This window comes from Trichechus manatus, unplaced genomic scaffold, assembly GCF_000243295.1.
Source record: "Trichechus manatus latirostris isolate Lorelei unplaced genomic scaffold, TriManLat1.0 scaffold00167, whole genome shotgun sequence".
Lineage (NCBI taxonomy): Eukaryota > Metazoa > Chordata > Mammalia > Sirenia > Trichechidae > Trichechus > Trichechus manatus.
In genome coordinates, this window is record NW_004444103.1 from 1,962,695 (window position 1) to 1,974,857 (window position 12,163).

The window sequence follows — 12,163 nt, forward strand, 5'->3', positions numbered from 1 at the left end:
AAATCAGTACTTGTATGATTTTGTATAATAAAAATGCTTCTCTGTCATGATAAAGAGCCCGAATGAAAGTCAAAGAGGGGTATAACATAACAGAGAATTTAATGAAAATAGTCTTGGTTTTTCACCATTTTGAGGATGTGTTCTATTGTTTTCACACTCTTTCCAGGAGCACAGCCCAAGAACAACCTACTGAATAGCTACTCGATTGATTCTTTCGCTCATTCATTCATTCATTCATGTATTTATCAAGAACCTATTATGTGCCATGGACAGTTCTTGGTGCTGGAGCTACAGCAGTGATCAGAAAAGGAGGAATTTCCTATCCTCAAGAATCTTTCATTCTATGTACCAGGAAATTCAAAGATGAGGTCAAGGTTGTATCTTACCTATGAAGCTTATACTCTGATATGCTAAATACTCTGAATACGGCATCAATTAAGTGCCACATGGGGCAGCGTCATGATGGGGCAGTTTATTGGCACACAGTTCTGACATCCTAAGGTACTGTTCTCCTGATTTTATTTCATACAGTATCTTAAATGCGTCTACACAGCACATGTTCACAGTCAAAGCTTTTAAATTTCATATTTAAAAACAAATCTTTGTTTTATATAGTTTTTCATAGATGTTTGATCTTCTTAGTTTTACTGGCGATAGAAAGTATTACATTTTATGGGTTTAATTACTCTATTTTTACATAAATAATGCACACATTCTGTGTTTGTTTGCTGCTGAGCCCTGCCCCCCTGTGAGGTATTTCCATAAGTGCGCTATGCTAATTTCTTTTTTTTACAGCAACATGTGGAAGAGGATTGGCAAGGTGGCACTTGTGAGGGTGCCTATGGAGGTGAGGGCGTGGCCGGCAAAACAAACGCAGAAGGTGTGCGTTATTTGCTTAAGAATCCGGTAATTCTTCACAGTATTTAAAATACTTAAAACAGTGTCTGGCTCATACACAGACTGATATATATTAACCACCAGCAACACCGTCATTATTGTTATTTTCCTACTTTACCAATAAGAAAGACTCCAAGGTCTTTAAGGGAATTTCTTAATCTCATAATTCCTTGCTTTGAGATAGAACATGTGGTATCACTTTCCATATATCAACATTGAAGAGTAGTGATCTATTACATGTATGTTTGTTAACATCTCCAGCTAAACAGCTGAGATATGGTTGACCATTAGGGACAAAGTATTACATGATTCAAAAGGATGCAAGAAAATATTTACAGAGCTTGTATATGCCAACTTCAAACACAAGATCTTTTTTCTTCTCTCATACCCACATACCTCCCCAAAACAAACAAGAGTAAAACAAAGCTTATAATTAGCTTTCTTGGCACAGCATTTTTCAGTATGTTGACAAAGAGCCTTGTTTCACCACTAGTTGTTATATAACTATCCCATCTCAAACTGCAGGAAGAACATCCATGTCACCAATAGCTCAAAATTTAATTCAGGTTTTAGGGAAAAAGGAGGTTATGGTCATGTGAGAAAGCAGAATATTTGTATATTCCACATTACAAAACTGGTTCTAAGCCAAGACCTAAAGGCGAGTTCTTGTTGTTCTAGTTGGTATCTGTTTAATTGAGAAGATTATACAAACAGGAATTATGCAGGTGGGAAAACTAAGTCCGTGATTGATAGTCCATATAATTCAAGAGGAAGAGTGATAGGGTTAATCCAAAATACAGACAGACGTGTGTGATGGTCCTACATGTAAATTGAAGTAGCCATAGTATTCACTGTTTCTATCTTCTTACATTTTTTGAACTATTTTCATTTTTCTGAAATTTTTAGCTTCATTTTCTACATCTCACTTTACTTACTTTTGCATTTTAAATTCTTTGGTAAATTTCTTCTTCTGTTTCATATTTTACTGTTCTAAATAATTTAATAAAATCAAACAAGAAGGGCCATAGGTGAAACAATTATAGAAAAAAGTCCATAGTAAACTGGTGAGATTGAAGTACCCCAAATTTAATTTTTTATGTTTATATCACAACAAAAACACATCTACACAAGATGGTTTACTAGGTGTGAGGCACAGATTGATAGTAAACTAGAACAAAACCCACTGCCGTACACGGGAATAAATCTGTTCTCCAGGTGATTAATATAGTGTTCTTACAAGCTATGCTTGCTAATATTTCAACTCTACCAGTTGCCATTGAGTTGACTCTGACTCATGGTGACCCCATATGTGTCAGAGTAGAACTACGCTCCATAGGATTTTCAGTGACTGATTTTTCAGAAGTAGATCACCAGGCTTTTCTTCTGAGCCACCTCTCAGTGCATTTGAGCCTCCAGCCTTTGGGTGAGCAGCTAAGCATGTTAACTGTTTGCACCCCTAGAGACTCATTTCAACTGTAGTTAAATGATAGCTGTTCATAATTTGTTGGATAATAGTAATTCATGCTCAAAAACCAAAACCAAACCTGTTGCCATTGAATCAATTCCAACTCGTAGCAGCCGTATAGGATAGAGTAGAACTGCCCAATAGGATTTCCAGGGAGTTGCTGGTGGATTCGAACCGCTGACCTTTTGGTTAGCAGCCAAACTCAGGAGTCTATTTTTGCTCAGGAGTCTGTGGATTGGCTGCGCAGTTCTTCAGGTCTTGGATAGACTATTGTTTATGGTCACCTTTGGATCATATAGGCAACTCTGCTCATCTAGGCTGGGCTCTCATATGTTTGTGGGTTGCTTGTCTGTAGGTTGATCTAGGATGGCCTTGCCTAGGACAGCTGGGCTCTCCACCAAGTAGTTTTTCATCCTCTATCAGGCTGGCATTGTTCGTGTGGTGGTGGCAGAGTTCCAGCAGAATGAAGAAGAGAGGAAGGCCTCCTGAGGCTTAGTTGGAACTGGAACTTATTTGGAACTTAGTTGGATATGCAGTCAGCAGGCCATGCAGATTCCAGGGTGTAGAAATACATTCCATGTGATGGGAGGAGCTGCTAAGTCATACTGCAAGGAGCACTGATAGAGGAAGGGAAGTAATTGGGGCCATCTTGCGATCCGTATGCCATAGGGACAGACTGATAATCCATTGCCATTGAGTTGATTCCAACTCATGATGACCTTATAGGACAGAGTAGAACTGCTCCAGAGGGTTTCCTAGGCTGTGATCTTTATGGACACAGATCGCCAGGTCTTTTCTCTTGTGGAGTGGCTGGTGGGTTCGAACCGCCAACTTTTTTGGTTAGCAGCCGAGTGCTTAACCATTGTGCCACCAGGGAAGTTTCTGGCTTCACTTATCAGTAAGACTTGACTCTGCGTCCCATCTTAAACTGGTCTTTCAGAGTCCCAGCTCTCTGCTTCAGCTCTCTGCTATTGAGTTTTTACCCCTGAAACATGGGCTTCATGAGTCCACATTCCTATTAACTGCTGCCTTACCTCTGCAGTGCTGACTCTGCCTGTGTGGACCCTCTCCATAAACTGACCCCTGCTGGAACCTCTGAGGACCTTAAGCTCGATTAAGACCCTCTGATGGTACCTGTCCTGCCTGCGCTTCTCCCTTCTCCTACTCCCTCACCTTCCTCTGCACACACATCTCCTGGTTGGAACCTACTTTAGAAATTCAGATTCACTTGCATGTGTTGCCAGGTTAACAGATCTCTACCTGTGCTCTCATATTTCCACACTTTTTACTCCCAGCTTTTTTAGTTACCTGTCCCTGTGTTGTATGATGTAACTGTCAAGGTAATTCAGAAGCTGATATTTCATAAATGTATTATATTCCATGTTTAGCATACTCAGAAGTCTCTTCCTTAGATTCAGAAAGGCTAAGAGGGGAAAGTGTATTTATACTTAAAAAAAGAGTTTCCCCTCCGCATAATTGTTGTATTTATGTCTGAGAATATGTGGGAGTAATTTAGGAGAAATGAGAGATTATGTGAGAAGTTGAGGAAAGAATACTACATTAATGTACATGAGGATTTACCAATTTGCAATCAAATATAAAATTTTAAAGTAAAATTTTATTGTAAAAATAAAGATACTGCTTTCAGAAAATATTTATCGTTAGCATTATTTGCTTTTTTGTTGTTCTCAGTAAACCACTTAGAGCAGTATCTGTTCCCCCCAAATCCCATTATGATGCATTTAATTCCTCACAGAAAACCTATACAGTTGTCTTTTTCAAGCTTAAATGCAAATTAAGAGTTGTTTGTGGATTCCTAGAGATCTCATAATTTCATAGTCCTAGATACTGTGACTTGTGGGATAATTTATACCCTCTTCAGAATTCCCTGCATCTTAGAGTTGCTGTCAGGGTAGTGCTGTTGAATATATTTAGCTATTTTTCTTATCACAGTAGAGATATCTGGGAGTTTGAATATTTCGAACAGAGAGGTCAAGGGATAGCAGAGAGATGGAGATTAGTTGGTCCTCCCCCTCAAACTTAATGAAAATTATAACCTCCTCGAAATTTTAATTTGGAACCTGGAAGTTATAGGATACATACCAAAAAACCGAAATCCAAACCTGTTGCCGTTGAGTCGATTCTGACTCATAGCAACTCTATAGGACAGAGTAGAACTGCCCTATAGGGTTTCCAAGGAGAGGCTGGTGGATTTGAACTACTGGTGTTTGGGTTAGCAGCCGAGCTCTTAACCACTACACCAGCAGGGCTCCATAGGATACATGCATACACCTAATTTGTATTTAACTATCTTCTCCTTACCTAGATAATGACCTCTTAAGGCCAGGGCCATGTTGTGTCCTCTTTAATGTAGACTCTGGCTCATATCACTACCTTGTGTATAGTATTTGAGTGTTCCATGTTTGTGGTTGGCGCTGATTATTTAAGCATTATTCTTTTGGACATTTAGTCTGTCACAGTGTTTTCTTCACCTGCTCACCGTCTGATTCATATCTTTGTTCCTTGGTGGCAGAACACTGATTATCTTCACCCCTTCTCTGACCATATGCTCAGCCAGGGAAGGAAGGAGTTCTCCACAACAGGACAAATCTTGATTAATCTAAGTCAATCATGGTGATTACATTCTGATTTTCAGAGAATCCATTAGGCATGAGTTTATGAAGCAATTCTAGCCAAAGAGACATTGAGGGAAGTCTGGTGGGTTTTGGGGGAAAAAAAATCCTTGCTCTTAAAAAGAGATATTGGAGAAGAAAAATCTCTTTATGCCCTAAACGTCTGTATTTGATGCCTACAACTACAGTAGCCACCTTGGGACCATGAGCGGAGCCAACACAAAAGGGCAACCCAACATACTTTAAAGAAGCAGAATGGAAAGATGGGAAGAGCAGAGATTTTTGAACCACTGGATCAGCCAACCTTAGTAAGCATGTTTCAGTTAGCCTCAGCCTACCCACATTGTTCAGCAGAATAAAAACACCTCTTTAATACTAAACTTTTAAGTAATTTTGATTTATCTTTATAGTCTCAAACAAAATGATCCCCTAATCCAAGTTTGGCCCCCTTTCTCATTTATTCTTTCTCTTGGTACTCTGTGCTTTTCCTTCATAGCCCCTTAGCACCATTTGCAGTTATATGTTTGTGAGTGTTTATTTGTTTACTATCTCCCCTTACTAGATAATAAAACAAAAGCAGGGTTCTGTCTGTTTTCTTCTCCAATGTAAGTCTCACACTTAGTATTTGTGTAGCTCTTAGTAGATTATCAGCAGCTGTTCAATGAATAAAGTTGATTTTACTTTGTAAGGTGGCAGTATATCAGGTTAACAAAATAAGTTTATACATGTTTTCCTTGTGTTGAATCTTTAGGTCTGGGATAAGCATTTCAGGGTAGAAGAGAGTGACAATGAGTTGCTCCTGCTTCCCACAGAATGGCATATTGGGTGGCATGAGACCATACGCAAGAGCTGGTGACTGACCAGCTGCATGCTCTAATACGTGAATAATTTCTGTCTTTTCCTTATGGATAGAAAAACAAACAGTATGAAGTGGTTAGGTAGCTTTTTCAAACTGTCTAGAGCTAGGAGAGAAACTTAGAGCTTTAAAAAATTCTTATTTATTGTTTTAGAGCTTGTTCAAATTGTTATATACCACGATTGAGTGACTAGTAGCCTTTTGGCCAATAGGATTTCAGTATGCAGTGCACTAATATCAACTCTTGGATTGGCTTAACTACTTCTGATGTCACAATCTCCCCATTAAGAAGTCATAATGTTTTTGAAATCCCATTGTACTAATCACAATTCTTGTTATTTTGTTTCCTTTTAAGAAAGATAAACTACCAAAAATAAAAATGCTGGATGGAGCAAGATATCTTTGATCCACATAGACCTTTCCCATTAACATGCTTTAATTATCTGCTGCCAGCAATTGAAGTCAGCTTCTTTACTTTGTTTTACAATTGATGTTATTTTGTTTTTCATGTGTGTCAGTTAATAGGCAAATGGAGGGATGAGCCTACTTAGAATTACTCCTTCAAGTCATCTTGTTTCATCTCGACTACTGAGGCTTAGCATCTTTCTACTACTTAGCCTTCCTGACTCAAGAGGAAAAGCCATTTGGACAGCCCACCTGAATATAACTTTTCAGGTGGGAAATCGGATTATATCAGAATTAGGAGAGAGTGGAGTGTACGGGAATCATTCTCCTCTGGAAAGGGTGTCTGGTGCAGTGGCACTTCCTGAAGGATGGAATCAGAATGCTTGTAATCCTATGACCAATTTCAGCAGGCCTGAGCAAGCAGAGTCTTGGCTAGCTCTCATTGAACGAGGAGGCTGTACCTTCACACGTAAAATCAATGTGGCAGCAGAGAAGGGAGCAAATGGGGTCATCATCTATAACTATCCAGGTACTGGCAACAAAGTGTTCCCCATGTCTCACCAGGGAACAGAAAATATAGTCGCCGTGATGATAGGCAACTTGAAAGGCATGGAACTTTTGCACTTGATTCAGAAAGGAGTATATGTGACGATCATAATTGAAGTGGGGAGAATGCACATGCCCTGGCTGAGCCACTATGTCATATCTCTGTGTACCTTCCTGGCTGCCACAGTAGCCTACCTCTTCTTGTACTGTGCCTGGAGACCTAGAGTACCCAACTCTTCCACCCGGAGGCGAAGACAGATAAAGGCAGATGTGAAGAAAGCTATTGGTCAGCTTCAACTGCGCGTACTCAAAGAAGGTGATAAGGAACTAGATCCAAATGAAGACAGTTGTGTTATTTGCTTTGACATATACAAACCCCAAGATGTAGTGCGTGTTTTAAATTGCAGACATTTCTTCCATAAGGCATGCATTGACCCCTGGCTTTTAGCCAACAGAACATGCCCCATGTGCAAGTGTGACATTCTGAAGACTTAAGAAATCCAGAGGTGAAACTCAAGATGTAACCAAGTTTCTCCAAAGATTAAAATTAGGTGAATTCTCTTATAGTACTTTATGTAGAGAGAAAATTTGACTTCATCTTCTCTACCCAAGTACTAAAGAGAGTGAAATTCGTGTGTTTTAAAAATAAAACTCTGAATCATGCCCAGCTATTTGAACTTGTTGTTTTTCTAATTGGTTTTAATTCTTATACATTTTTGCCCTTATCAAATAAGAACATTAGTATAGGTTAAAAACAATATTAGCCTTTATCTTCAAATTACAGTGCTTAATGACACTGATGTCACACAGAATTAGTCATAGTACTTTAAAATTTCTTCTTAAAAATACTAATACGTCTGCTTTTGTTCAGTTTTTGGTATATTTTGTTCAGTTTTTGGTATCTAGTAATTTACATCTCTGATCAATAAGCTTTCTCCTAGCATTAGATCTTATTTTAATTCTCTGTGATTAGTTAATTTTATTAATACCCAGAATTTTCAGGAAATGTGATTTCCAAAGCTGCTGACTAAGTGGATGGGTAATTTGTTCTAAATAGTTATTTTAGAAGGTAGTTGTTTTGGGGACTTGACTAAAAATGTTTGAAAATATTATATGGCCTCATTTAGGGCAGCATTACAAACATTCACCTTTGTTTGCCAGAGCCGTTTGAATCCTAGCATGGTGAATCAGCTATGTCGGCACATTTCCCTTCTAGAAGTGTCCCTAGTAAATGCTTCTCTTTTCTTCTCAAAATGGTGGTAAGTGTTTCTCTGTTGGGTGCATTTTGATAGCACTGAAAGAGCAGAGCTTAAATTGTGTTCAATTGCTTTTTCAGATTTTATCTTTAGCCTTATTTTGCCTCTTTTCTCTGTGTACCAATAAGAGGCTGAAAGAATTGGGTTTTGTTGTTTTATTGAAAATCTCCTTTTATGGATGATATGCTAAACCATTAATTTCCAACTCAGATGGCACTTTGTGGGTCTACACAGTTACGTATTACACTTTAAAAAAAAGGGGGGAGTGTGTGGAAAAGAAATCAAATGGGAGATTTTCGGAAAGAAAAATCAACCATTGTGAGCTGAAGGTTTCACATACATTTTCTTTTCTTTCTATGCCCTTTTGTTTTCAGCCAATGGGGACCTTTCCCCTTCCCCTTTGCTCCCTTAAGTTATCATGTTTTAGCCCTAAAATTTTAACATTTTATAAGCTGTACAGTTCCCTTAGTCCCTGTGAGACTCAAGCAAAAGAATCTCTTAATACCTACACATGAGAGGCCAGAGACATTTATGTTTAAGGTCAAAATCCTTGGCTTTCGTTTCCCAGCTGGTAAAAAAGAACCACTGAAATATACTCCCAGGAATGCATATGGCAGCGGCAGTGGTTGCCATGCTTGTTAGCAAGTCGTTCCTTGGCTCTGAAGTCATGTTGTGCCATTGATGCCAGGGTACTGAAAATGTGAGCAGAGCTTACAGTGTATGTGGGGTCTTCCACCATGGATGCTTGATAAGCTTGGCAAAAATTTTGTTTGCAAGGCATCAGTTTATGATCTTTAACAGTCCCTGCTGTCAGTGGTTAACTTTAAGTGAGGAGCTTGAAGATTTTCTTTTTTAAAATGAATAGCTACATTTATAGAATGAATTGTGCTAAACTAATATTGCTATTAGGAAGAAAGGCCTGGTGATCTCCTTCTGAAAATTAACCTATGAAAACCCTCTGCATCCCAAGGGCCCTGATCTTCAACCAATCCTGGAGATTGCCCAGGACCAGGCAATGCTTAGTTCTGTTACGCGTGGGGTTGCCGTGAGTTGGGGCTGACTCGAGGCTAGCTAACAACAACAGCATTGCTATATTTAATCATTTCCTCTACACCTGCCTGCTCTTCCCTCAAAATACTGTTAGATTAGATGTCAGAGTCTGTAAAGAAACAAGCTTCTCTGGACATTAGTCTTTTTCTGTCTTTACTGCTGTCACGCATATGTATAGTCAGTGTAAGAATGAGAAAGTTAGGTTCAAATAAATTGAATGAGACACCTTACTTAAAAAAAAAACTATCAACAAGTTTGTATTAAATACATTTAGAATGATGATTTATATTATAAAAAATTAGCCCCTGAGTTCACCACTGTTACCTCACATTTGGTCATAGTGCTAATTTTTTAATTATCATTTGTTTTTTAAAAGCCATTTTGTTGAAAATATTTTCTTCACTATGAGTGAAGAAAAATAATTATATGGCTTTCTTAACATATGCTTTCAGGCTTTGGAAAGCATACAGTGTCTGAATTTTACATTTATAAATGAAAATTACATTTAATTTTTAACTTAATGTGATACCTGCTAACATTATATGTAGCTCAGTAATTGACTTCATCTTATAACAACATAGAAATCACCCATAACAGCATTCAAAACATTCAAGCCAATAAATTCACAGCATGCTCGAAGCTCTTATCTAATTGGCTGTGTTGTCTTTTATGTCATAATCACATCACGCAACAGTAAGCATATCTAGAGATACAGTAGTGAGACTGGGATTTTTTTTCAATCTAAAGTTTCTCTCTCTCTCTCTCATAAAACATCCGAAACTCATAAGACATCTTTAAGAACTTATAAAAACATGCTGGAGGGCAGTGGAACTTGCTTTCACCTAGAACATGTTTTTCATTTTATCATTTTAAATTGATTGTCAACAGATGTGGAAGCCACCTTTTTTTGGTTGGGTTGGTTCTTCAGTCACTAGAGGAAGAGAGAAATGAATCTACTCAAGATTGGCACTGGGAGAATCAGCGCTGCGTCTTCCTGGTTTGTGAAATTCAGTTTTCTTTGGCTTCTCAGTCAGAACTGTTGTGGGGCCAGTGCTGTTTGGACTGCTTACATGAACATATCCTTCCATGTTGGGAATCGCATGCTGTCAGAGTTAGGAGAGACTGGAGTATTTGGCAGAAGCTCCACTTTGAAGACAGTGGCGGGCGTTATCGTGCCACCAGAAGGAAAACCCCAAAATGCATGCAATCCCAATACCAGTTTCAGCCGATCAAAGGGCACAGAGACTTGGCTTGCACTTATTGAACGGGGAGGCTGTACATTCACACAGAAAATTAAGGTGGCAGCTGAGAAAGGAGCCAGTGGTGTGATCATCTATAACTTTCCAGGAACTGGCAATCAAGTTTTTCCCATGTCTCATCAGGCGTTCAGTGACATCGTGGTGGTGATGATTGGCAACTTAAAAGGCACAGAAATTCTCCATTTAATTCAGAAGGGAGTTCACGTCACGGCCGTGGTTGAGGTGGGGAGGAAACATATCATCTGGATGAACCATTATTTTGTCTCTTTTGTTATTGTCACAACTGCTACCTTAGCCTATTTCATCTTTTATCACATTCGAAGACTTTGGGTAGCAAGGATTCAGAACAGGAGATGGCAGCGATTAACAACAGATCTCGAGAAAGCGTTTAGCCAGCTCCAACTCCGGGTATTAAAAGAGGGGGATGAGGAAATAACTCCAAATGGAGATAGCTGCGTAGTTTGCTTTGAACTCTATAAGCCTAATGATACAGTTCGTGTTCTGACTTGTAAACATTTTTTCCACAAGAATTGCATTGACCCTTGGATTCTAGCCCATGGGACATGCCCCATGTGCAAATGTGACATTCTTAAAGCCCCGGGGATTCAAGTAGATGTTGAAGATGGAGCTGAATCATCGCAAGTTCTAATGTCATATGAATTGCCTGGTACCCTATCACCTAATGATCAGGGGGTGAATAATGAACTTCCTCCTGCAAGAAGATCCGATAAAGTGACCCACGTAGACGAGCAGCCTAGGTCCCAGAATGACAACCAGCCTAATTCTGTAGTGGAAGAGGTTCATCCTTCACCTTGACAGCATGACCTTTGAGGAAGTGGATTAAACCTGTTTGTCAAATCAGGTCCAAATACTGACAAGCAGTTTGTCTGTTTGAAGTGTGGTTTTTGTGTCCTTTTTTGTTAGTTTGGTAATTCTCTAGATTGTTTATCAAGCCTCAAAGACAGAAAGAAGAAAAAGGCCTAGCAAGATTTTTAAACATTTTTGACCTTTGCTAAATTAATTCTTTGTCAGGCATGTTACACCTATGAGTGTATATATATATCTATGTACTCATACATGCAAAAAGCAAGGACAAACTTTTTTCCCTAAACGTTTTTTATACCTATATTGGACATATATGTTTTGGTAAGAAAATTGTTAATATAGTTCCATGTTAGTTATAATACAGAAACCATCAATTAGGTTTGAAAAATGTAAGTTATACTTTATGTGCTACAAAGAGTAAAATTTATCTTTTAATATTATAGTTATGGTATGACATTAATTTTGGAATCATTGTGCTGTATTTTTTCATTCTCAGCATGAAAATTTTTGCCGTACAGAATTTTCTTGCCCTTATTCTTGATACGATTCTATTTAAGTAATTAGTACATTTTACGTGGTCTGCATCACATAATGACAACAATTCTAAAAGTAAAATACCAATATGCTTTTAAGTGAATAGCACATATTTCAATGACCAAATTGTTTATCAGAATTGTTAAATATTCTTCATACATAGAAATATTTAAATGATAAAGAATTCCAATGTTATTTAGTCCTGGTTTATTGATTTCACATGTGATCCTCCCGACTACCCAATCTTATTTTACCATTAAATAAATTTTAAAATATTGTGGATTACTTGAGATAAGTAACACAATATTAGACATTATTATGACATTTTTGGATTATATATATATTTTTTTTAAATATTTTATTGTACTTCAGGTGAAGGCTTACAGAACAGATAGTTTCTCATGTAACAGTAACACACATGCTGTTTTATGACATTG

General features: G+C 38.1%; 3 protein-coding genes across 15 annotated transcripts in view; all 3 read left to right on the forward strand.

Moving 5' to 3' along the window:
* CADPS2 (calcium dependent secretion activator 2) overlaps positions 1–12,163 on the forward strand; it is a 573,575-nt gene that overhangs the window by 167,202 nt on the left and 394,210 nt on the right. The window lies entirely within an intron of this gene.
* On the forward strand, positions 6,137–7,297 carry RNF148 (ring finger protein 148). The gene has a single exon (XM_004391263.3). It carries the CDS (start codon positions 6,389–6,391, stop codon positions 7,295–7,297), a length of 909 nt encoding a protein of 302 aa, XP_004391320.2. The 5' UTR covers positions 6,137–6,388.
* On the forward strand, positions 9,840–11,248 carry RNF133 (ring finger protein 133). Its single transcript, XM_004386539.2, has one exon. It carries the CDS (start codon positions 10,056–10,058, stop codon positions 11,181–11,183), a length of 1,128 nt encoding a protein of 375 aa, XP_004386596.1. The 5' UTR covers positions 9,840–10,055; the 3' UTR covers positions 11,184–11,248.